General features: G+C 50.7%; 1 protein-coding gene across 1 annotated transcript; it reads right to left on the minus strand.

Moving 5' to 3' along the window:
• Positions 1-5705: 5705 nt before the first annotated feature.
• Positions 5706-22856, minus strand: HDAC3 (histone deacetylase 3). Its single transcript, XM_074156742.1, has 15 exons — positions 22765-22856; positions 22404-22486; positions 16289-16431; positions 14853-14934; positions 13995-14051; positions 13846-13901; positions 11765-11898; positions 11433-11513; positions 11264-11337; positions 10962-11026; positions 8827-8916; positions 8671-8729; positions 8180-8259; positions 7176-7333; positions 5706-6888 (listed from the first exon to the last, which is right to left on the minus strand). The coding sequence occupies exons 1-15, from the start codon at positions 22817-22819 to the stop codon at positions 6819-6821; spliced, it is 1287 nt and encodes a 428-aa protein (XP_074012843.1). The 5' UTR covers positions 22820-22856; the 3' UTR covers positions 5706-6818.
• Between the last annotated feature and the right edge of the window lie 511 nt (positions 22857-23367).

A 23367-nucleotide genomic window follows, 5' to 3' on the forward strand; every position in this document is an offset into this window, starting at 1 on the left:
CTGCTGTACCCTCTCCCCAACTCATCAGCCCACGTCTCAGCCCCAGAAGGACCTCCCCACTCAGACAGGTACTTCTGCACCTCTGGCATCTCCTCCTTGCCACATGCACCAAGTAGTTTCTTCTCAAAGTCCCTTTGCATCTTCTTCATTTCTATTTGCAGCTCTTCTGTGCAGTCAGTTTTGTGTCCAGCTGCAGAGGCAACAAATATATGGGCTGAGCAGGGACACACAAGGAGTATGTGGGTATATAGGGATGGGGGGATACTCGAGGGAGCAAGGGATTCCTTGCTTTTCCTAAAAACCTCTCAAAACCTTGACACCTTGACCACCCAACTCTCATGCAGTACTGCAGTCCCACAGCCAGAGACAACACTTTGTGCCTCTGCCTAATCCAAGGGGCAAAAAAACTCCCCAACAGTGATGGTCCCAAGTTTCCCAGTGAACACAGAGTCACAGAATGGTTTGGATTGGAAGGGACCTTAAAGATCATCCAGTTCCAACACCCTGCCATGGGACACCTCCCACAAGGCCACATATTCACACTGAAACACAGGCAGCAACTCCTTTCTTGCTGGGAAGGACTCGCTGCAGACTGGGCACAGGCTGGAGGCAGCTTTTTGCACTGCGGTGACAGGAATGGCATTTTTCAGTTCTGCTCCATCACAGCTTCTGTGATTTCCTGCCAGACAGAAACTCCAGGGGACTACCTGACTCCTGTGAGCTCAAGAGGCAGGGGACACCCACGCCCGCAGCTAAAATGTTGTTGTCCCTCCCTGTGACAGCTCCAACCTGTTTGTTTTGTAGGTTTTTCTGGGGTTTTTGTGGTTTGTTTTGTTTTGTTTTTAAATTAAAATATAAGCATGTGCTCTATCAGAAAGACCAAGCACAACGTGTAGAGCTATAAGGTCCCACACCAAGGTCACAGCAATCCTGGGCACAAATCCAGGCTGGGTGGAGAATGGCTGGAGAGCAGGCCTGAGAAGGACTTGAGGGTGCTGGTGAATGAGAAGCTCAACATGGCACAGCAAGGTGTGCTGGCAGCCCAGAACCGCCCCCGCATCCTGGGCTGCACCAAAAGACGTGTGGCCAGCAGGGCATGGGGGAGATTCTGCCCCTCTGCTCTGCTCTGGGGAGACCCCTCCATGAGTACTGCGTCCAGCTCTGGAGTCCTCAGCACAGGAAGGACATGGACCTGTTCGAAAAAGTCCAGCAGAGGGCCACAAAGATCCTCCGAGGGCTGGAGCCCCTCTGCTGTGAGGACAGGATGAGAGAGTTGGGGGGGTTCAGCCTGGAGAAGAGATGGCTCCGGGGAGACCTTAGAGCCCCTTCCAGTCCCTAAAGGGGCTCCAGGAAAGCTGGGGAGGGACTCTTGATCAGGGAGGGGAGCCATAGGACGAGGGGGAAGGGTTTGACACTGAAAGAGGGGAGATTGAGATGAGATCTGGGGAAGAAATTCTTTGCTGTGAGGGTGGTGAGAGCCTGGCCCAGGTTGCCCAGAAAAGCTGTGGTTGCCCCATCCCTGGAGGGGTTCAAGGCCAGGTTGGAGGGGGCTTTGAGCAACCTGGTGTGGTGGGAGGTGTCCCTGCCCAGGGCAGGGGGTGGCACTGGATGATCTTTAAGGTCCCTTCCAACTCAAACCATTCTATGACACTATTTAACTTATCAAATAACCATCAGATTTTAGTCTCATTAGAAAGCTAAAATCCACTCCAAGAGAAACCACAGATGCGACTCTTATCTAACTTGCTTTCAGCCCATTGAGGAAAGTTCATTATTCTCTTTTCCCTAAACCCTGTCCTAAGCAAATTGCTCCTCCAAAGCTGTTTGTGAGGTTTCAGAGGAACATGCCGCTCACCTGCCATTAAAAAAAAACAAAAACAAAACACAAAGGTACTTAGAACTAGGAATGGAAAATATTTACAAAACACCACAAAGGCAAATTAACCAAATAGCACACGTTAATGGGAAAACCTAGGAGAAGAATTAGAAATACCAGATCAGCAAAATTGTCCTCAGAGGCTCAGCCTCCACCAACGACCACAAACCCTGCGGCCGATGATAAATGAGTTTCCCTCCCCCAGATACCTCTCAGCAGCCCGAGCTGAGATCAGGAAAGGAAAATGCAAGGCAACCCTGCGTTCAAAGACATTCAGCGCCTGTCAAAAGTGAGTTTTGATTTATCTAGATAAGCTCCCTGGCCCGGGCTTATACAGGACACTGACTTCAGCCACCCCCATCCAGACAAAGTGTAGTCACACTGAGCAAGTGTGGAGTCTTGTGGACTAACGAGGGGATGGGTTTGGTGACCCGAGTACAGTTGCCTGTGGCCCTGGAGCTGCCCAAAAAGCGTCCCTGCCCCCACTGCTGCAGGTTCTTGTCCTGTGTAGGCACTAAGGCAGGCGTTTCTGCTTATTTACCCTTTTAAACTGGTAAAGCACAGCACAGTGTACTGTTTATGTCCTGCTGGGAATTATCCCCCCGGCAGAGCACGAACAACGGCAGAGCTCGCATAATTAAGACGCATTTAAGTTACATTCCGGTTAAATATATGTTAAATATTTCACTGTGCTGAAGGCTGACAATAGTGCACAAGGACAGTCTTTGCTGGACATCTAAATCCTGGGTAGACATCTTCGACAATATCCTTGATTTTCATCCATAAAATGCTACCAAATTTATTGACAGAAATCCACAGAGCTACAATAAGCTTTGAAAACAGAGCACAGCAAATTAAACAAACACAAAATAAGCACAGGTGAACCCCCGAGGCACTAAAGAGGAACGAAAGGTCTCCCTTCAGTCCAAGCTCAACCAAAGGGACAACAAAAAGGATGACAAAGGGCAATGTCAGGGCCAGGAAGGGCCAAGGTCCTGGCTCACGTCAAAGACCTCCGGGTGAGAGGAAAAACAAGGCAGCATCATTTGTTTCTGTGTGCCGTTAGGAAAGCTTACTCTAATTTTTTGCCTTTATCCAATCCAACAGGATCAGGAATTTGGGAGAGAGATTCCATGCTCTCAATCACACCGTCTGGAATCGATAAAGGCCACGGCACTCCCAAAATCCTGCAAGTTCAGGGGTTGGGACCCTTAGGAGAAGAAAATATCCGAATAACAACAACAGCAATAAGAACACCAGCAGCAAAGAGAACACTGCTGCAAGAGACAGAGGTTTTTCTCCTTAATTAACGGGCCAAACCCCTGGCTAAAGAAAGAAATAAGACATTAACGGTTTTTTCCCCCCCTCTTTGGGTGGAACAAAGGTTTAACAGACAGCGCTGCCTGGAACATCAGCGGCTTCAAAACAGGCTCATTAACTCGCAAAGCCCAGGGAGAAGGACAAAGAAACCATAGACCTGCAATCAGGACCCTGCTGGTCCCCACTGGGTCGGGCTTTGCCTTTCCATGACAGAGAAGGTCCTCAAAGGCTTTGGAACCCACGCTCGGGGTCTCCATCTACCAAAACCTGAAAATAAACTCGATTATCAAAACGCGCAAGTGCAACTTCACGTACTACACACGCTCCCGGCAAAATTTTAGGGTTTTTATGAACTCACAGGGGCAGATTTTTCAGCCCATCCCTCAGCCGGGCGCTGTAACGGGGGCACAACCATCTCCTCCTCCGGCTTTTGATGCGCAAAGAGCCTGGGGACCCCGGGCTGAGGCCTTACTCCAAACCGAGCAACACCCAGGGCTGAACTCAGTATTTTTTGGAGTCTCCTGAAAACGCAAAATTAAAGGGTAAAAATAGAAAGATACTAATTTTTTTTTTTTTTTTCAGAAAGGATTGCAACGCTGCCGGTTGCCAAGCCCCGGGTGCCCCCATCAAGCGCCCAAGCGGCAACTAAATCCACACAACCGCCCCCCCAAACAGGACAACAAGTGTTTTTATAGCGATCGCCGATAATTTAGGGTGAAAAAAAAACAAAAAAGAATTTTTATTAACTCCTGTAAGAGCTGGAGGCGCGGCAGGAGCCGGCGGGACCTCCCGGTTCTGCCCCACGGTGGAGGCACCATGACACCGGGGGACCTCCCTCCAGGTTTCCCGAAGCAGAGGAACCACGACGCCGGCTCCTGGGCACCAGGATCCCCCCCAGGTCCCTCCCTGGGTCCCCCGCGGTGGAAGAACCACGACACCGGCTCCGGGACCCCGGAACCCCCCGGGATCCCGGAACCCCCCGGGATCCAACCCCGGCGGAGGACCCGCGACACTAGGACGACACTGGGACCACCCCGGGTCACCCCCCCGGGACCTCACCGACGGAGAAACCGCCGACGCCGGCTCCGGAACTCCCCGGGATACCCCCCCGGCGGAGGACCCGCGACACTAGGACCACCCCGAGTCACTCCCCGGGACCGACAGCGGCTCCGGGACCAGGGAGCCCCCCGGGATCCCCTCCCCGGCGGAGGAACCACGACACCGGATCCAGCGCACCAGGACACCCCCCCTCCCCCCCCCCCGCAGTCCCACCGCGCTCACCGCTGCCGTCACAATCCCGCTCAGGCAACGTCACACATGAACATGAATATTCATGAGGTCCCGCCCCTCCGGGCTCCGCTCACCCCGCCCTCCCCAGGGCAAGGAGCGCATCTCCCAGGTCCTCTCTCCGCAGGCAGGAGGGGCTAAGGATTGGGGGGGGGGGCAAGAGAGAGACAAAGGAAAAAGAGCAAGAGAGGAAAAACCACGCTTTAGCACCCAAAATCGTTTTTACCCTTGCCTGTCATGTGTGTGTCCCCAACCCCGCCCATCCATCGCTGCAACACAGCATTGAGAAACTTGTGGTACAAAGGTGTGTTCCTAAACGTTTCCTATGCATAATTAAATGAGGCTGGATAATTAAATCAGGCCTTGTTTAATGGCAGTTGTTACCAGCCCATCCAGGACTTTGGGGAGCAGCCTCCCCGTGGGGGAGGGATGGCCACCCGGCAGCTGGGAACCCCATCTGGGGTACGGGAGTGGGTGCAGGGTGGTGTCAGGGTCACCCTGGTCTTATCCCAGCACTGGGCGTCTGTGACTGGGCGATGCCAGGGACAAATGTTGGTCTAATATTGGTCTAAAATATCAGACAGGCAACTGGAGTGCTGTGTCCAGCCCTAGAGTCCTCAGCACAAGGACACAGACCTGTTGGAGCGGGGCCAGAGGCCACGGAGATGCTGTGAGGGCTGGAGCCCCTCTGCTGTGAGGACAGGATGAGAGAGTTGGAGGGGGGTTCAGCCTGGAGAAGAGAAGGCTCCAGGGAGACTTTCGAGCCCCTTCCAGTCCCTCAAGGGGCTCCAGGAAAGCTGGGGAGGGACTCTTGATGAGGGAGGGGAGCCATAGGACGAGGGGGAAAGGTTTGACACTGAAAGAGGGGAGATTGAGATGAGATCTGGGGAAGAACTTCTTTGCTGTGAGGGTGGTGAGACCCTGGCCCAGGTTGCCCAGAGAAGCTGTGGCTGCCCCATCCCTGGAGGGGTTCAAGGCCAGGTTGGAGGGGGCTTTGAGCAACCTGGTGTGGTGGGAGGTGTCCCTGCCCAGGGCAGGGGGTGGGACTGGATGGGCTTTAAGGTTGACCTTAAACTCTTCGAGGAGCTGAAAGGCCTCCATTCCCTCAGAGAGGTCAGACTCCGATGGTGGAGGACACTGCCCTGCCAGGGATGACATGCACCTTCTCCATCCTTGGGAGGAGCCAAAACAGTGCGAGCATTAAACAGACGAAAAACAGGTCGGGTAAGAAAAATACTGCCTCTTCTTTTAATGTTTAAAGACGTCAGTAAACAAACAGAAGGGTAGGGACAGAGGCTAAACCCCTCCCACCTCCCCAGGCGGCACATTCCAAACCACGATGGGCACCAGGGTGACGACTCCAGGGAAGGAGCAACAGAGTCTGGGATTTGAGGGACAGGCCGAGAGACATCTCTGCTGTAGGAGGGCAAGACGACAGGAGTTGGGAGGAAGCAGTTTCCCTCACCCGCGAGCAGAGACATGTCTCCTGGGCAGAGTCAAAAGGGAATGGTGTCTGCTCCCAGCGGGCAGCCCCAATCTCTCGCTGGCATCAAGAAGGGCCACGTGTGACCTTGGAAAACACAGCTGGAAGCTACGTTAGAGGTGCAAGAACACACTATGCACTCACCTTGGCAGCCAAACCTCTGCTCCACAGTGATTTCAGCCTCTCAAAGAATAAAGACAAGAGGGAAGTTAGGTCCGATGTGGCAAAAGTGTCGCAGTACTCGTTTGTGAACGCAAAACTGAGCAGAAGGGGAACAAACAAGACTAAGCTCTGCAGACATTCCCCCATCCTGCTCCATCAAGCTCCTCCCGGGACACTCCAGACCCCTCCTCCCTTGTCTTCTTGAACAGTTTTCCTTGGGCTGTGGAGCATCAGATGGGACATCAGGAAGCATCTCAGGGCAGGCTTTAGAGGAGAGTCGAGTGGGTACCGAGTGGAGGTCCGGGGAGAGTGGGGTGTTGCTGCTGAAGAGAGGCAGAGACCGTAGGCACAACTGCTCCGGTTCCCACCTTGCTGGCAGAAGAACCGGCGCTGGTCAGGCTCTGAAGGCTGCCAGCCAGCGCACAGCACAGATTCGGGCGCTCACTGAATTCACAGAGTGGTGACAACTGGAACCGTGACGCGTGGTGGGAAATAAGGAACACATTTCACTGCGCTCTGCCTCCCCAGGTAGCAGAAGCCAGCGGTGGTGGTGGTTCTGCTGCCACCGCAGGCAATCAAACACTAAGGGAGGGCTACCTGGCTCCTGTGTGGCCCAGTCAACTGCTCCAAGCACCAATGTCCAGTTTGGGCCCCTCCCCCGCCATAGTCCAGAATCCCACAACAGAGCCCTCAGATCTCCACGTCACTCTCTTTGTCGTTATCATGGTCACCGTCATAAAACTCGTTGGCAGCTTCAGGCCTGGGGGGAAAGACAACCACCATCAGCAAGGAGAGCCCTGACACCCTTGGGGACAGAGAAGAACATCTAGGTCACAGTGTGACAGGTCAGAAGATACCCTGCACCTGGACATGAAGTTTTATGTGAGGAGATCACGTATTTCTAGAGAGAGACTCCCGGGATGAAACCAGGGACTCAGAAGTGACTTAGAATCTGTTCTAGGGACCCGACAGGCTCCAGGATATTATCTGCCCATCCCAGCAGGGACAGAAAGGGGAGTCCACTTTCTCCAGCAGGAGATCTGGTACCTGCTGTAGTTTTCCTCAGAGCCTCTTTCCTCCGGATCGGGCTCGTCTGTGCGATCATAGCTGAGCAAGTCAGAAGGGACATCGTGGATCTGGACACTGGGAGCGTGGTTCAGCATCTTCAGGTTCTCAAATATCGTCTGCCTGATCTGATCCAAGTACTGCAGAGAAAAAACAAGAGACGGACCACCACAGTGAGATCTGGAGGTCTACACAGAGCCATCAACCATCAGCACTGCCACCTGCCGGCATCATCTATGTGGTGGCCATGAGAAACAATTTTGTGCAAAAAGGCATTTATCAGAGCAGAGGAGGTGGGAAAGTTCAATCGTTGATACTCAAGCACACAGAAAACAGTAAGGCAACCCAGCAAGGTTCTCAAATGCTGTGAAACTTTCAGACATCCCAAAGAAAATGTTCTGCTTAGTGTTTTATCAGTTTTCTGCCTCGCAAGAATTCCTTGCCTGGGCTCTACCTGGTGGCACAGAGTTTTGGAAGAACATGAACCTGTTAGAGTGGGGCCAGAGGAGGCCATGGAGATGCTGGGAGGGCTGGAGCCCCTCTGCTGTGAGGACAGGATGAGAGAGTTGAAGGGGGGTTCAGCCTGGAGAAGAGAAGGTGCCGGGGAGACCTTCGAGTCCCTTCCAGTCCCTCAAGGGGCTCCAGGAAAGCTGGGGAGGGACACTTGGTCAGGGAGGGGAGCCATAGGATGAGGGGGAAGGGTTTGACACTGAAAGAGGGGAGATGGAGATGAGATCTGGGGAAGAACTTTTTTGCTGTGAGGGTGGTGAGACCCTGGCCCAGGTTGCCCAGAGAAGCTGTGGTTGCCCCATCCCTGGAGGTGTCCAAGGCCAGGTTGGATGGGGCTTTGATCAACCTGGTGTGGTGGGAGGTGTCCCTGCCCGCCCTGGGGGTGGGACTGGATGTTCTTTAAGGTCCCTTCCAACCCAAACTATTCTGCAATTCCATGAACACAGCTGATATTGCAATAGGCTGCAAGGACTCACCTGCCTGGAGTTCTGGTTTTCAATCCTCGTACTGACGTCAGGATGAAGGGTGAAGTCTGGAGCAAAGTACTCGAAATATTCTGTGACGGGACGAGCGAGAGAGTTAGAGCGCGGAGCCAAGGGAGCCCTGCAGAGCAGCAGAGCTCCCTCTCCCACCACGCCAGGGGCAACCAGGCCTTAAAAAGCAGAGTGACTTACAGCTCTGCAATCTCAAGGCATTATATGAAACAACAGAGCGAGCAAAGGCAAAGCTCAGGTTGCTGAACAGGAAATCATCCAAATTAAATGATACACGACACAGTAAGGGTGCATCTGCCCAGCAAAGCCCACAAGTGGATGGTAGAAGACAACTAAGGCTATCTCTAAGATCAGAAAGTGCTGTCACTTTGGCCCTGGTCTTATCGCTGGTCAATGCAGAATAGAAGTGTTAATTCTTCAGCTGATGTAACAAATACAGAGCTAATGAGGAAAAAAACATAACTCCAACATACCACTGTAGGGGAGCTCTTCACTAATTGCTTCATCTACAAGCAATGACGTTTCGTAAGTCCTGAAAACATGGAATAAGATGAGCTCAGTCCAGGGAAAGCTGCATGGTGGCTTTCTCCAAAGCCACTTAACCAGTGACCTTCCACAAAGGGACTCACCAGCATCGTGCCACGTTGCGGACAGTGTAACCACCTCCTCCCAGTACCAGCAAGGGGATGTTGAAGCTCTTGACATATTCCACGCACTCCCTAGAAGCCCCAAATAAAAAACGTCAGAGGTGTTCATTGCAGCACACGTTCATGTGTCAGAAATCCCACCATGGCTGGTCTGATACACCTGGAGTCCAGGGCTTCCACCCAGGGAGCCTGAACCATGTGCTGCTCTGAACCATTGCTCTGCAGCGCCTCACGCAGTGCCTCATTCTGAGATCCCTCCTGTCACATAAGTGTTAAAAAACCCCCCAAAACTGCTGGAAGGCCGAAGTTAAAGCTCAAGGCTCCCATCAGAGGACTCATTAGAGCCCTTCAGGCTAAAGGACGGTCTTTCAACTCACTGCTCTGCCCCAGCCCTGCTGTACGTATGTCATGGTGTGCTCCTCCTCCTCCTGCACCAACCTGACCTTCATCTCCCATAACTCTGCCCACACGATGACCACCTGTGGTGGTCACCATGGCTGCATCTGGTCATGACGGCTGCCTGGGGCTCAGCATGGTTTGGGGGAGACAGATAACACCACCACAGCCAAGGGCTAACCTGGGCAATGCTGGGACTGTGGTCAATATGTAAATACGACTATAGGTCAACCATCTCACCCCCATTCTGGGCAGCCCAGAAGCACTTTGAGCTCTCCTGAACGGCAGCGGCTGCATGCCAAGATCTGCCCTGGAGCAGGGACACCACTCCAGGTTACTCCAGGTCGGCACCACTTCTGTTTAACATCTTCATTGACGATCTTGATAATGACAGAGTGTATCATCAGTAAGTTCACAGATGACACCAAGTTAAGCGGGAGTGTTGATCTGCATGAGGACAAGGAGGCTCTACAGAGAGACTTAGATAGGTGGGATCAATGGGCCAACGTTAACAGTATGTTAACACAAGACCAAGTGCCAGGTCCTGCACTTGGATCACAACAACCCCATGCATCGGTACAGGCTTGGGGAAGCGTGGCTGGAGCTGCCTGGCGGAAAAGGAATTGGGGGTTCTAATTGACAAGCAGCTGAATATGAGCCAGCAGTGTGCCCAGGTGGCCAAGAAAGCCAATGGCATCCTGGCTTGTATTAGAAATAGTGTGACCAGCAGAAGTAGGGAGGTGATTGTCCCCCTGTACTCGGCACTGGTGAGGCCACACCTGGAGTATTGTGTCCAGCTTTGGGCACCTCAATACAAGAGAGATATCGAGGTGCTGGAGCGGGTGCAGAGGAGGGCAACGAAGCTGGTGAAGGGCCTGGAGAATAAATCGTACGAAGAACGACTGAGGGAGCTGGGACTGTTTAGTTTGAGGAAGAGGAGACTGAGGGGTGACCTCATCACTTTCTATAACTACTTGAAAGGACACTGTAGAGAGGTTGGTGCTGGTCTCTTCTCACAAGCAGATAGCGATAGAACAAGAGGGAATGGATTCAAGCTGCAACAGGGTAGGTTTAGGCTGGACATTAGGAAGAAATTCTTCACAGTAAGAGTGATCAGACACTGGAACAGGCTGCCCAGGGAGGTGGTTGAGTCACCATCCTTGGATGAGTTTAAGAGTCACTTAGATGTGGTGTTGGGGGATATGGTGTAGGGGAGAACTTTGTAGAGTAGGGTAGATGGTTGGACTCGATGATCCCAAGGGTCTTTTCCAACCTAGATGATCCTACGATTCTATACTTCTCAAGATTCAGAGATTCCTTGCTGGAACAGATCCTTGGTAAGTGACTAATAACATGCTAAACTTTGAAATCTGAGCTAAGTGATGTAAAGGATTGATTGCACATAAATAATCCTTAAGGCATAAACCGTTGACCAAGTCTGGGACCAGGACTGGATCCAGCCACACCCAAACCCCTCTCTGAGAAGGAATTTAAAAAGCCAGGGGGTCCTTTCTGAACCTCATGACTCAACGGGAGGGTATTCCTGACAGCTCTGTCTGACCCAGACCTCTGTGCATTGAATAACCAAGTGTGCTTTGCCACCGAATCTTGTTAGCCATCGCATTTATCAAACTTTGTTAAATCTCTTGGTTTACATCAATAAATGTATCGCTGCTTCTCTCTCTGAGGGAAGTGCATCACTTCCACCCACAACAACTTACCCGTGGCCTCTTATACTGAGGTTAAAACAACCCAACCGGTCGCAACCCAGAGAATCAGCACCGCACTGAGGAACAGAAAAAGAAAAAAAACCTGATGTTTTGACTATGGAGGCGTTGCTTCCCTCCCAGACACACATCAGCACCCCCAGCCCTCGGCCACCCTCATCCACCAGAGGGTGAGACAGAAGCTTGATGAGGTCACACCAACCCCGATCCCCTGGGAAGAGGTGGTGACACTTCAATAGCAGCTCCCTCCAACCTGCAGTCTCCGGAGATGGACAAGCGCACGGAGGCTTTCTTACCTGCAGTACTATGCAGGTGGGCTGGTAATAATCTACCACCTGGTTAATGACTGGCTGGAAGAGATGTTTATAACCTTTGGAGAGAGAGAAAGGTAGATTAGTCACGGCTTTAGAGCAGAAGGACCAGCAAGTATCTGGGCGCAGGGAACAGCAGGGAACAGCTCCTTACTTTGGTCATCGATGCCATCTCGCAGGGGCACGTTGAGACAGTAGTAACGCCCGCTCTCTGCGCCAACTTCATACATGTCACCTGCCCAGGGAAAGACAGGAGACTGACAACAGCTCCAAGGCTTCAGAGCTGGTGTGGAGAGGCCAGATCCGGGCTGGGATGAGATCTCTGTTAACCTAGCTTACAAATAACTATACTCCTCTCTAGTTGCTTTTCCATCCCCTTTCTTCCATCATTTCTTCCTGCAGCTCTCATTTTGTGATTTTATACTTTTATACTCCAGCAGGATTCTGAAGCAAGGCGAGGTTCACACAATAAAGGAAAATACACACCTGTACCCGGAAAGAAATAGTTCCCATATTTATGAAATGACACAGTCATGACACGGTCTGTCAAGTAGAAAGCCTCCTGCACCCCATCTCCATGATGGATATCAATGTCAATGTACAGAACACGTGGGTGATACCTATCGAACACAGGAGGAAAAACAGCATTAGTGTCTGTCTCACACCCAACCCCACGTTCCTCCGTATCACCAAGAGCTCCAAAAACCACCACCACCACCTGCCTACAAGCCCACTCGCCAGAAAAACCTCATTTTTCCCACCACAGGCATATCAAGCTTTAGATCCATGACATCTGTGTACAGTCAAACACACTAAAACATTTTCTTGGAAAGAGATATTAGAATAAAAGAGATAGTAGAAATATCTTGGAAAGCACATGATAAAGAGAAGCTGTTTTAACCCCCTGGGGGTTAGAAAGCTGTGGGGTTTTGTTTCCTCTACAAACAACAGGCCGTTAATCTTTAAGAGCTCCAACAATCTTTAATCGTATCAGGAAATGAAAGGTAAGCCAAGGAGGAGGGAGAAACATTACTTCCCCCAGGTGCCAGAGTACTGGCAGCACCAGTCCCAGTCCACCAGACTGCGCTAAGTTACTGGAGAAGCAGCCTGCTGGGTCACAGACAGAGGAGGAAGGAAGGGAGACCATCACCATCATGGATTGGGGTAATTATCAAAGCTGATGCGGTGTTGAGTGCTGGAGACATGGCCCTAAGCCATCCCTGCCTGCCAGCTCGGCTGGAGAGAACTTCTCCAGCTTTTCATAAGGAAAAATTGCATCTGGCCAGTCCCCAAAGAGCAGGGGGGATGAGGCATCCAGGCCAATACCCCAAGGGATGAGGAGGGCCCTGAAAGAATCCAAGACAACATCAAAACAAAGGGGAAGAGCACGTGGTTTGTGCTATCTGCCTTGAAACCGTGGCTCAAGCGTGTCCACAGTGATCTGATCAAACTGGTGATGGTGGTGACCCCTGCTGATTAGCAGACCAGTTCCTTGCCTCAGTCTCCCAACATAAACCATTTAAGACAGCCCAGATCGTTCATCCCGTAGATAAATGGCAGTGAGGAGAAAAACAGATGGACACACACAGCCCTTGCATAGTGATAAGGGAGAAAGGGACCTTCTAAGAGCAGAGGCACCACGGTACTCCCATGGTGGGAAACAAACTCAAGGGTGAGCCACCTGGTGTGGAAAAGGTTCCTGAAAACAGAGAGTAAAAGAATAGGGAGATAATAATATCTCCCACGAGGGGTAACTGGGCTGTGTTAGAAGCCTCTGGCATATGGGACTGAGGTGAGATCAGAAAATGAGTGTTCAGAGACACAGTGAGGGCCTGAGGTCCCAAGCAGGGACGACTGGCAGAGAGGAAGGAGGTATTAAAAACACCATAAATGTGACTCAGAGTGAGTAAGGTTGCCACCAGTCACATAACTACTTCTCTTTTTTTTTAAATTCCATCACATCTTGTCTCAGATTCAGTGACAAGGAGGGCATGTGAAAGTACAAAAATAAAAGTCAGATTAACCCAAGAAATTCAAGGTATTTCTGTAACTGTTCCTCCCATTCTGAATTTATTTTTCATTTTCTTAAAAAAAATAATTATATTCTCTCTCTCTTTCTGACTTTTTTCTACTCAAAGCAAGCGTCCTTTGATCGTCCATGTGTTCCTCAAGTCCCATTTCTTAAGCCACTCAAGCAAATCAAGAAAGATTCGAGCCATTTAACTGCCTCCAGTGAGCCATAATTTGCATTTACCTACACGAGGCTCACTGTGGCAAAAATGCTGCGACTCGGGAGACCCTATTTCACAGACAGATAAGGAGAAATGGAATGGAAGAATTTTTCTGTATCACTTAAGCTGCACGCAACAAAACTGGAGTCAGATATTCCAATTTTCAAGCCCCTCTTCTTGGGACTAAAGAGGAGGCCAGGCCAAAAATCAAGTTATTGGCCTTCCTGGACTCCAGAAAGGCAAATGAGGAGGGAAAACAGAGCGAGAGAACAGTAAAACAGCGGAGGGAAACCACACAGTAGCCACGACAGTGCTGCCCTTGCCCCATATCCTTACTTGAGCAGCTCCAGGATGCCAATAACAATGTCGTTGACGTAACAGAACCCAGAAGCCTGAAAGACAGGACACCAAACAGCATTAAAACAGGATCAGCACAGAGCCTGGGCCTCAAAAAGACAGAGGAATATGGAGGTTTGCCTCATTACCTCAAACTTTTTGGCGTGATGCAGGCCCCCTGCCCAGTTTATTGCAATGTCACAGATCTAGGAAAGGAAAGATAAGTTAGTTTAAGGTGACAAAGTGGTAACAACCACCTCGCACCCACCTCCCCACTTCAACCTGCCACAACAAACACCTTTCTGGCCTTTCCTTCTCCTGTGGAGACTTTTCCAAAGCCCCATCTTGGTCCTTAGCCCAGCCAACAGTTTTGGTTACGTAGTATCCATGCTGGATTAGTCCCATGGTTTCGTCGTCTCCATACTGGATTAGTCCTGAGCTCCTCACTCCCTTTTAGACCAGCAAAAATCCTCTCCCACCGCTGCTCCCCTCCAGCCACCAGCAGGCAGAGCACTTGGCACACACAGCTTGTTCCTGCACTTGTTCCTTACACTCATCAGACCTTTCTCAGGTCTCTAAAAGACTCAAACCTCTGTAGTATTTTTTTTTTCTTTTCTTCTTTTTTACACACTCCTGAGGGACCCTTTTCTTCAGACTTTCTGCATGGTCTCATTTAGTGCATTTCCATAGACCTAGCAGTGCTCTTGAGTTCTCCCAGCAGCCAGTTTCACTGAAGACCCCAGGTTTGTCCTACAGCACTGTGACTTTAGTAAGTGCAGCGTTAACATCCTCTGACTCCCTCCAGATTAAACACCTACTAAATTGTTGCGTCTGACAGTACAGGAGTGGTCTCAAGCTGAACAGTCTTACAGCACTAGGTGTTTACTCTGCAACACAGCAGCACTTGCTGTGCTATTTTACAAAATAAATCCATGAAGTTGTTGTAAAATTGCCAATCAGTTGGCTTATATCCGTGTTTCAAAAGCAAAGCATGTCAGTCCCGTTACCTTGTTGTTCAGCTGCGTTGCTCCCTGCAGGGAGGCCCCGGTGTAACGAGAGCAAAATTCAAAGAGGCCTGGAAACACCGGGCTGAAAAAGAAACCACAATTCAAACACAGAACATCTTCTCATCCCTCCCCACTTCTCCAGAGCAAAGGCAGGAAGAAAACTGTCCAGAGCCATTACCTGAGCAAGATCAAAGCTCATTCTCTGTCAAAGAGTTAATCTGGGATCACTCTGACCCTGCTTATAACTCCCTGAGAACCAGTGAGTGAGCAATCTGGCTGCAAACACAATGAGAAACTCAGGGAATTTAATAATCATTGCCAAGGACTAGTCCTGAAAAGGCTCCCAATGTGTGCCTGTTTGTCCCACAGCCCTCCTGTCATGTGCCCAGAGCTGGGACACGACGTGACACTGCATCAGGAGAGGGGAGGACCGGTCTGCTCCTGAACTATCTTCCCCCTGGATGTATCTGGAAGATCCTGCCCCCTCTCTGCTTCCCAGAACAGAGCCCAGCAACTGGAGATGAATTGAACGTTGGTTTTAAGACAGCACCGAGGTCTGATCCATCCCACCCAGACCCCAGCAGAGTACACAGACACAGGACCTGGAGCCCCTGTGTCACCACCTTGCTGGCATCATGTCACAAACTACCTTCATGGACAAGCACCAGCTTAAAGTCCGTGGGGTTTTCTTTCCCTCCCCCTCTCATTTCTGCTAAGAAAATGGTTTCTGATCATCAGAGCAGCAAGGTCACTGAACAGCCTTTTGATTCTCAGCCTAAACATTAAATCCCAGGCGATACTAATACCTGCTTGGGATGATGCTAACTCCTCCCATGCTAAAACAGCTTTCCCTCCCCCCAGCCCCAAGAATACAGAACCATCTTGCTCTGACAGCCCTTATATCCTCAACCAGACAAGTCACATTGTGGGTGACTGAGGGAACAGCAGAGACCCTCCACACCTTTCTTTCAACCGTCATCCTCTCATGAGCATTTAAGACTGGAATTGAATATCCTCCACAAGATCTCATGTAGTTTTGTATGGAATCAGGAGTATCTCCTTAGCTCTACCTGAAAATCAGGCTTTCAAAGCTATCTTGAATTTAACATGCACATATTAAGGAAGCTAAAATGACAGGCAATTATTTAAAAAAACATAGTTAACATGTTCAAGAAGAACTGGAAGCTCTGCAAGAACAAGCAGAGATACAGTCTCTAACCCAACACACTTACAGCCTAAATATAGACCTTAAAAGGAGGACTGCAAGATCTAGAGAGAAGGGAAAGGTATCAAGGAGGGCACAAGAATACACACAGGAGGGACACGCACCTCCTTCTGGTTCAAAACAAATCAGGAATGGGACATTCTAAGAGAGTTCCCTGGACAGGAGCGGTGCGGGAGCTCCCTGTCCGACAGTGGGGCTGGCAGGAACTCACCAGTCGTCACCCACGTTGAAGGCATTGAGGCTCTTGGTGAAGCCCTGCATGTTGTTGGGACTCACTCTCTGCAGGAAGTCTATGTAGTCCTCAGAATGGAATCGGCACATGTCATGCTGGGACGCCTGGTACGGTTTGAAAACCTTCAAGAGAGAAAGCTAGACTTATTTCCCATCCAAACAGAATCACAGAACGATACGGGGTTGGAAAGAACCTCTGGAGATCATCTAGTCCAACCCTCCTGTCAAAGCACGTCCACCCAGAGCAGGTTGCACAGGAACGTGTCCAGGCAGGTTTTGAATGTCTCCAGAGATGGAGACTCCACCACCTCCCTGGGCAGCCTGTTCCAGGGCTCTGCCACCCTCACAGGAAAGAGGTTCCTCCTCATGTTGAGATGGAACTTCCTATGTTCAAGTTTGTGCCTGTTACCTCTTGGCCTGTCACTGAGCACCACTGAAAGAAGACTGGCCCCATCCTCTTGACACCCACCCTTTAAGTATTTATAAGCATTGGTCAGATCCCCCCTTGTCTTCTCTTCTCCAGGCCAAAAGGACCCAAGTCCCTCAGCCTTTCCTTGTGAGAGAGATGCTCCAGGCTTCTAATCATCTTTGTAGCCCTCTGCTGTACCCTCTCCAGCAGTTCCCTGTCCTTCTTGAACTGAGGAGCCCAGAACCGGACACAGGAATCCAGATGGGGCCTCACCAGGGCAGAGTAGAGGGGGAGGATGACCTCCCTCAACCTGCTGGTCACACTCTTCCTGATGCACCCCAGGATGCCATTGGCCTTCTTGGCCAAATCTCTAGCCAACTGACAGACAACCTGCAGGAAGTATAGAAAAAGATGTGCAATACATTGGGTTCCTGACATTTGTGCTTGTTCAAATTCAACAAGTTGCTCCATGAAGCTTGCTTTCCTCCTGATTTTTCTTTCGGCCATAAACCCGTCTCCCGCCTCTCATAACAACCGCAGGTCTTGCCACGTAACTCTCTGATGCCTTCCTTCCCCCTCCTCCTCAGGCAAACCAGCCGAATAACAGGGCTGAGTTCAAACTACAGCTTTTTCTTCACTGGGGGGCACTATTCCCTTATCACTATCCCCTTTATCACCCACCAGCCTTCATACCATTTTAAGACCTTGACGTAGGGGTGGTTTCAGTCTCTCTGTCAGGGGATAATGGGCTGCTTAGTCCTAAAGGTATTTGGAGAAAGCTCACAGGCAGAGGGAAATGTTGCACAAGCTTTGTTTCCTTTGGAAAGCCAGCAAAAAAAAAAATGGTCAGGGAACCCAGACAGATTCAAATTAAAGATCTTGTGACGATACAGGCTTGCCAGTTTGGCACTTACTGCACATACCTCAATATACAAGAAGTTAAAAATTAACACCAGATGCCTGGCAAGAGGAAATTAAAGTTGCACTGAAATCACTAAAATATCTTTTCTCATGTTTCCTAATTTCTCTTAATTAAAGCCTGCACTTTACAGAAAAAGTAGAACAATGAAAAAAAGAGTAAGATGCACGAGCTTGTCTCCAAAGGGACAATTTATCAGGGCAACGCACCTGGGCTAAGCAGGAAACATTAATTTTTGGAGACATGTTGGCTCCTTTCCTGGATTGATCTGCACGTGGTACAGCGATTCCCACCCAGATGCGTGGGGTTCGGTGTTTCTGGGGGCTGCTGCCTCTGACAACTCAAACGAGGAGGATGAGGCAACCACAAGGATGAGCCAAAAGTGCATTGCCTTCACCCTTAAGGTAGAATGTACTTTTAAAAAGGTAAAATATATTTTAGAAGGCGGAATCTCTCACTGGATAAGAATAAAGAGCTGTAAAACGGTCACAAGGCCCCGTGAAACCAGACACTTGGTATAAAAAATAAATGAATAAATGCCTCGCTAATGAATATACCCTTGAAGAATAGAAGGCTGATAATAAGGAACGTCCCACCACATGAGGGTCCAAAAGCGGCTGAAAACCAGATTGCTGCTGGGTAAGGCCTAAAGTCAACAAAAACTCACAGTAACTGGGGGAAAGGTAAAGGTGGCAGCGGGAGATCATGACCACCAGCTCCACTGGAGACCAAATTAGACTGACCCCGTCATGGTACTGGAGCAAGCACACATCAATTAAGGTTAGGACCTTGTAACCTAACCGATAGAAATTGTTAAGATAAGGTACTAACTAATAATTGTAATTAAGGTGTGTATTTCTGTGTATTCCTGAGTTTTCAGGCCAGGTGGCTGGCTTTGTGGATCGCCACCCAGCACCCATCCCTGCAGAAATGCAATAAATAGGTAATACCTCTGCTCTGTGTGCATCGGTGTCTGCACAGCAGGAAAATGACCCCACTTTGGGCCAATAAAGGCAGGACTTATTCCCCAAAAGGGCTCTGCATCAGTACCTCCCAGGAATCCCAACAGCTGATTAAATCAAACAATACCAAAACCAATGCTAAAGTCATCATGGAGAAGAAATAGCTCCATATTGAGAAGCTCCCTTGGACAATAGAAAGTAGGGACGTGGGATTCCAAACAGAAAGGGGGAAAAAAATTAAAATAAAGAAGACCAAAACCTTCAAGACTGACTCAGCTGCTGGCAGAAGAAACCTGCCCCCTTCCACCCTTCGCCCCGCTCCCAGCGATTCCACCAACCTTCCTGAGCAAGATCTGGCCCTCAGCCCCCTCTGTCTACCACTTCATTTTCCTAACGCCATAAAAAAATCTCCCGGCTTTTCCAAATTCCCGAATTGCATCAATTCATGCAGGGATCTGGCCGCTTCCAGAGGCAGCACAAGGAAGGCAGAGGGAAGAGGCAGCAGAATGACAACCCTCCCACTTTCGGCAACATAGAGCCTTGGTTCACCGTGTCTTCATGTGCTGCAGCCACAGACAAGCTGGGAAAGGTGTGAAAAGGCGAATCCAGCTCAATGGGTTTTATTTGAAAGAGGCAGAGAGGGTGGAAAATGACATAACCACAACACAAAGTAAAAAGGACCTTTTATAGTCACAACTGACCATAATCCCTGCTTTTATTTCCTCATAACTTTGCTCGTCACCAACTGTTCAGGATGAAGTCTCCTCTGCCGCTTTCAGCTTCACAATGGCATCTCATGGAAAATATAACTCCCCAAAAAAAGGGGTTTCATGACTAAAAATGTGGCAAAATGTACAGCTCATCCCACTGCCTCTTGCAGATGGATCTGACATTTAGAAGTGTTATGTCAGAACTTGCTTTTTGCTGTTTCTGCAAGAAAAATCCCAAGTCTCGGCAAGTTATTCATAGAAGTTCGTACATTGACAGTCAAAATCTGAAAGATTAATTCTGCAAAGATTCCACATGCCCTGAGCGTCCTCCACCTGTGAGCACAACCACAGGTCACCGTGGCAGGAGGCAATTTTACTGGGGAATTATATTAATTACATAGGGTAGCTTTTCTAATGTCCAAACACAGAATCATAGAATGGTTGGAATTGTAAGGGACCTTAAAGATCATCGAGTTCCAACCCCCCTGCCCTGGGCAGGGACACCTCCCACCACACCAAGTTGCTCAAAGCCCCCTCCAACCCGGCCTTAGACACCTCCAGGGATGGGGCAGCCACAGCTTCTCTGGGCAACCTGGGCCAGGGTCTCACCTCCCTCACAGCAAAGAATCTCTCATCTCCATCTCCCCTCTTTCAGTGTCAAACCCTTCCCCGTCATCCTATGGCTCCCCTCCCTGATCAAGAGTCCCTCCCCAGCTTTCCTGGAGCCCCTTGAGGGACTGGAAGGGGCTCTAAGGTCTCCCCGAAGTCTTCTCTTCTCCAGGCTGAACACCCCTCCAACTCTCTCAGCCTGTCCTCACAGCAGAGGGGCTCCAGCCCTCCCAGCATCTCCGTGGCCTCCTCTGGCCCTGCTCCAACAGGTCCACATCCTTCCTGTGCTGAGGACTCATATAATGGAGAAAAGACTATAAACATGCCAGAATTAAAACCACTTATCCGATCCTGCTCTCTTGTGCTCACAGCAATACAACTTTGATTTTAAGGTCACCCGATGCTCAACTCTTGAGAGGTGACCTTTAAGGACAGGCTTTTTTTTGGTATCACAACTACTAAATATTTAGTCAGGCAGAGTGAAAGTTAGTTAGTTTTGCTTAACACCTAGTGGTGGGGATGAGGGAAGCTGGGAAGCTCATTCATCATAGATTCATAGATTGGTCCAGGCCGGAAGGGACCTCCAAAGGTCATCTAGTCCGACCTCCCCGCAGTCAGCAGGGACACCCCCAACTAGACGAGGTTGCCCAGGGCCTCGTCGAGCTTCACCTTGAATATCTCAAGGGAATCTCTCTCAATATCATAGTCTGGAGAAGTGCCTGGTCCAGCTGGAGAAGGGCTGGAATTTGCACGTTCCCGTGCGACAGCTTTGTATGATCATCTACACCTGCAAACATCAATCTAGGATGGAATTTTACAATCATTCTGAGAGCAGACACCTTTGAGTAACCCGCAGGGTCACCCAGTTTGGGCTCATGAGTAAGAGGGGAAGCGGCTGGTTGGCAGAGCCCCATTGCAGAAGGGCAAGAAACACATGAGCGTGAAGAGGAAGGACGGGGGAAAGTCACAACATCCCGCACAGATCACAGCAATGACGGTTTTGTGCTCTTTTTTTCACCTCCCCTCCCTGTTTGCTAGCTATGCACCACGACAGCATTGCTCTTCACCTCTTTTAATGAGGTAATTCCCATGAAAAGATGCCATAAATGCACGTATGTCCCTATATGTACATATATAAATACCTATGTATCTATACATAAAACCAGAAGCACCTGGAACTGTAGCCTACAATGTTTTGAGTAATATTCTAGGTAACAACCCTTCCCCGGGGCACATCAAACAGGTCTCAGGCTGCGGAGGCAATAGGTGGCAGCTACACCCGGCCTCCGGATCAGAAAGCACAGTCCAGAACCGCCCCACTCAGCCCAGGAATTAATAGCTCACTGGGCTGAAACAGCTCAGAAGGAATCCCGCCCCATCGAAAACAAGATTAAGCCAACAGGAGACTAAGCAAATTGCCCCAGAATGACCAGCAGCCGCAGGTGGAAAGTTCTGCACGTCAAAATTAGGCAAAAGCTACCTCAAAAGGGGCAGAACAGTAGAAGACTTTCACCATTCCTGCCTTGATCTTGTATCGTGAGGCATTAAGTTACGTGCTCTGTACTCCGAGAGCTTTTTATTCCCTCTGTGCTGCAAGAACGGGCAGAAAAGTGAACAAGGATTCCAGGGAAAGGAGCACTGCGCAACCCTGCTTGCGCCAAGTGAAATAGAATGCCTCAAAAGAGAGAGGTACCACACATTTGTGGTGATACTCCATTATCCCTAAACTGGATCATTTCTTGACAGAGGAAGATTTAAGTCTTCTTATTGATTATCGCTACATGCTAATCATGTTTCAATCAGATTTACACAGGCTAGATTTTGGGAAGAAAACGTCCTTCTAACTCAACTGGGGTGCACTGAACTAGACTGTTTGAGCCAGTTGGGCAACAAAGACTCCGAAGAACAGGCTGGACAATCATTTATCAGGTACAAGATGGAACTAGTAAACCCTGTTAAGGCATCAAGGTGAATTAGCAAACCCCTTGAGGCTTTTTTTCCTTCGGCTTTACTATTCTATGATCACACAGTCCACAGAGGCCACTGGGTCCTTCCTAAGAAGTAGCTACAGGCACAGAGAATTCACGCCCAGCGGCACCACTGCAGCTCCAGGCACGGCACCGCACGCACAAGTTTGAACAAGACACTGACAACCAACAATGGTGCCTTTCAAATCAGCTCTGGGGGGGCACAGTGGGGGCTCTGGATGGTGAGAATGTCTTGTCTGCTGCCGAACATAGAGCTGAAAGAGAAGCAGCCACACAAGAAAGCTGCAAAGAACCTATTACCACAGGCCAAGCCTTAACATGGAGGCCCCAGCTGGAGTCATAAGGACAGCACGCAGGTCTCCAGCACCTTTTGTGTGTGTCAAAGCCTCCAACATCCATTCCAGCAGCCCAAAGCCACCCCCTGCAACCTCCTCTTGCCCCCACCACCTGGGTGGAGTGAGGGGGCCACCTTTGGCCCCCAGGAGAAGCGCAGCTTACGATCATTTTCTTGTAGAGCCCGTAGTGCAGGACCAGGCTGTGGGTGAGCGCCAGGCGGTGCGGCTTCATGGGGTGCCCGGCTCCTGGAAGGGAAACCACACCGGGAGTCACCAGGGATAGGGGGGTAGACACACAGCAGCCCCTCCCCACCCACCCCCGCGGCCGGGCCGGGACAGAACCGGCCAAGCCACCACCCACCAGGCCCGCTCGGCCCCGGGACGCGCTGAGGGGACGGTCCCCAGGCCGCCCCGGGGGGGACAGGGCCGGGCTAAGCCGTAGCCCCGCCCCGAGGCCTCCCCCAGCCCGACCCCCGGCCCTCTCCGCCGCCGCCCCCGTTCTCCTCCAGCCCCGACGCCCGCACCGTAGTGGAAGTTGCCCACGTCCGGGTCGTAGAAATAGGCCACGGTCTTAGCCATGGCGGAGAGGCCGCCACCCGCCGCCGCGCGCTCCCGCTTACGTAATCACGCCGCGACGCCGCCGCGAGCTCACGCTCCGCCGACAGTGAGCGACGGGCGGCGCCGGGGGCTGTGGCGTGATCGCCGCCCGCCCCCGGTCACCCCCAGATGCCCACAGGTACTCCCGTCGGCCCCGATTACTCCCAGCTGCTCCCGATTGCCCATTGGATTCCCTCCTGGAACCCTGTAACTGCCTCCCAGTTACCCCTTACTGCCTCCCAGGCACCCCCGGCTGGTCCCAGTTACTCCCAGCTGATCCCAGTTGCTCACTGGATTCCCTCCTGGAACCCTGTAGCTGTCCCCAGTTACCCTCCAGCTTCTCCCCAGTCACATCCCACTTACCCCTTGCTGCCCCCCAGGCATGCCCAGCTGTCCCCAGTTGATCCCAGTTACTCCCAGCTGATTGCAGTTGCCCACTGGATTCTCTCCTGAAACCCTGTAACTGCCTCCCAGTTACCCCTTGCTGCCTCTCAGGCACCCCTAGCTGATCCCAGTTACTCCCAGCTGAT

Source organism: Numenius arquata, chromosome 11, assembly GCF_964106895.1.
Source record: "Numenius arquata chromosome 11, bNumArq3.hap1.1, whole genome shotgun sequence".
NCBI classification, from domain to species: Eukaryota; Metazoa; Chordata; class Aves; order Charadriiformes; family Scolopacidae; genus Numenius; species Numenius arquata.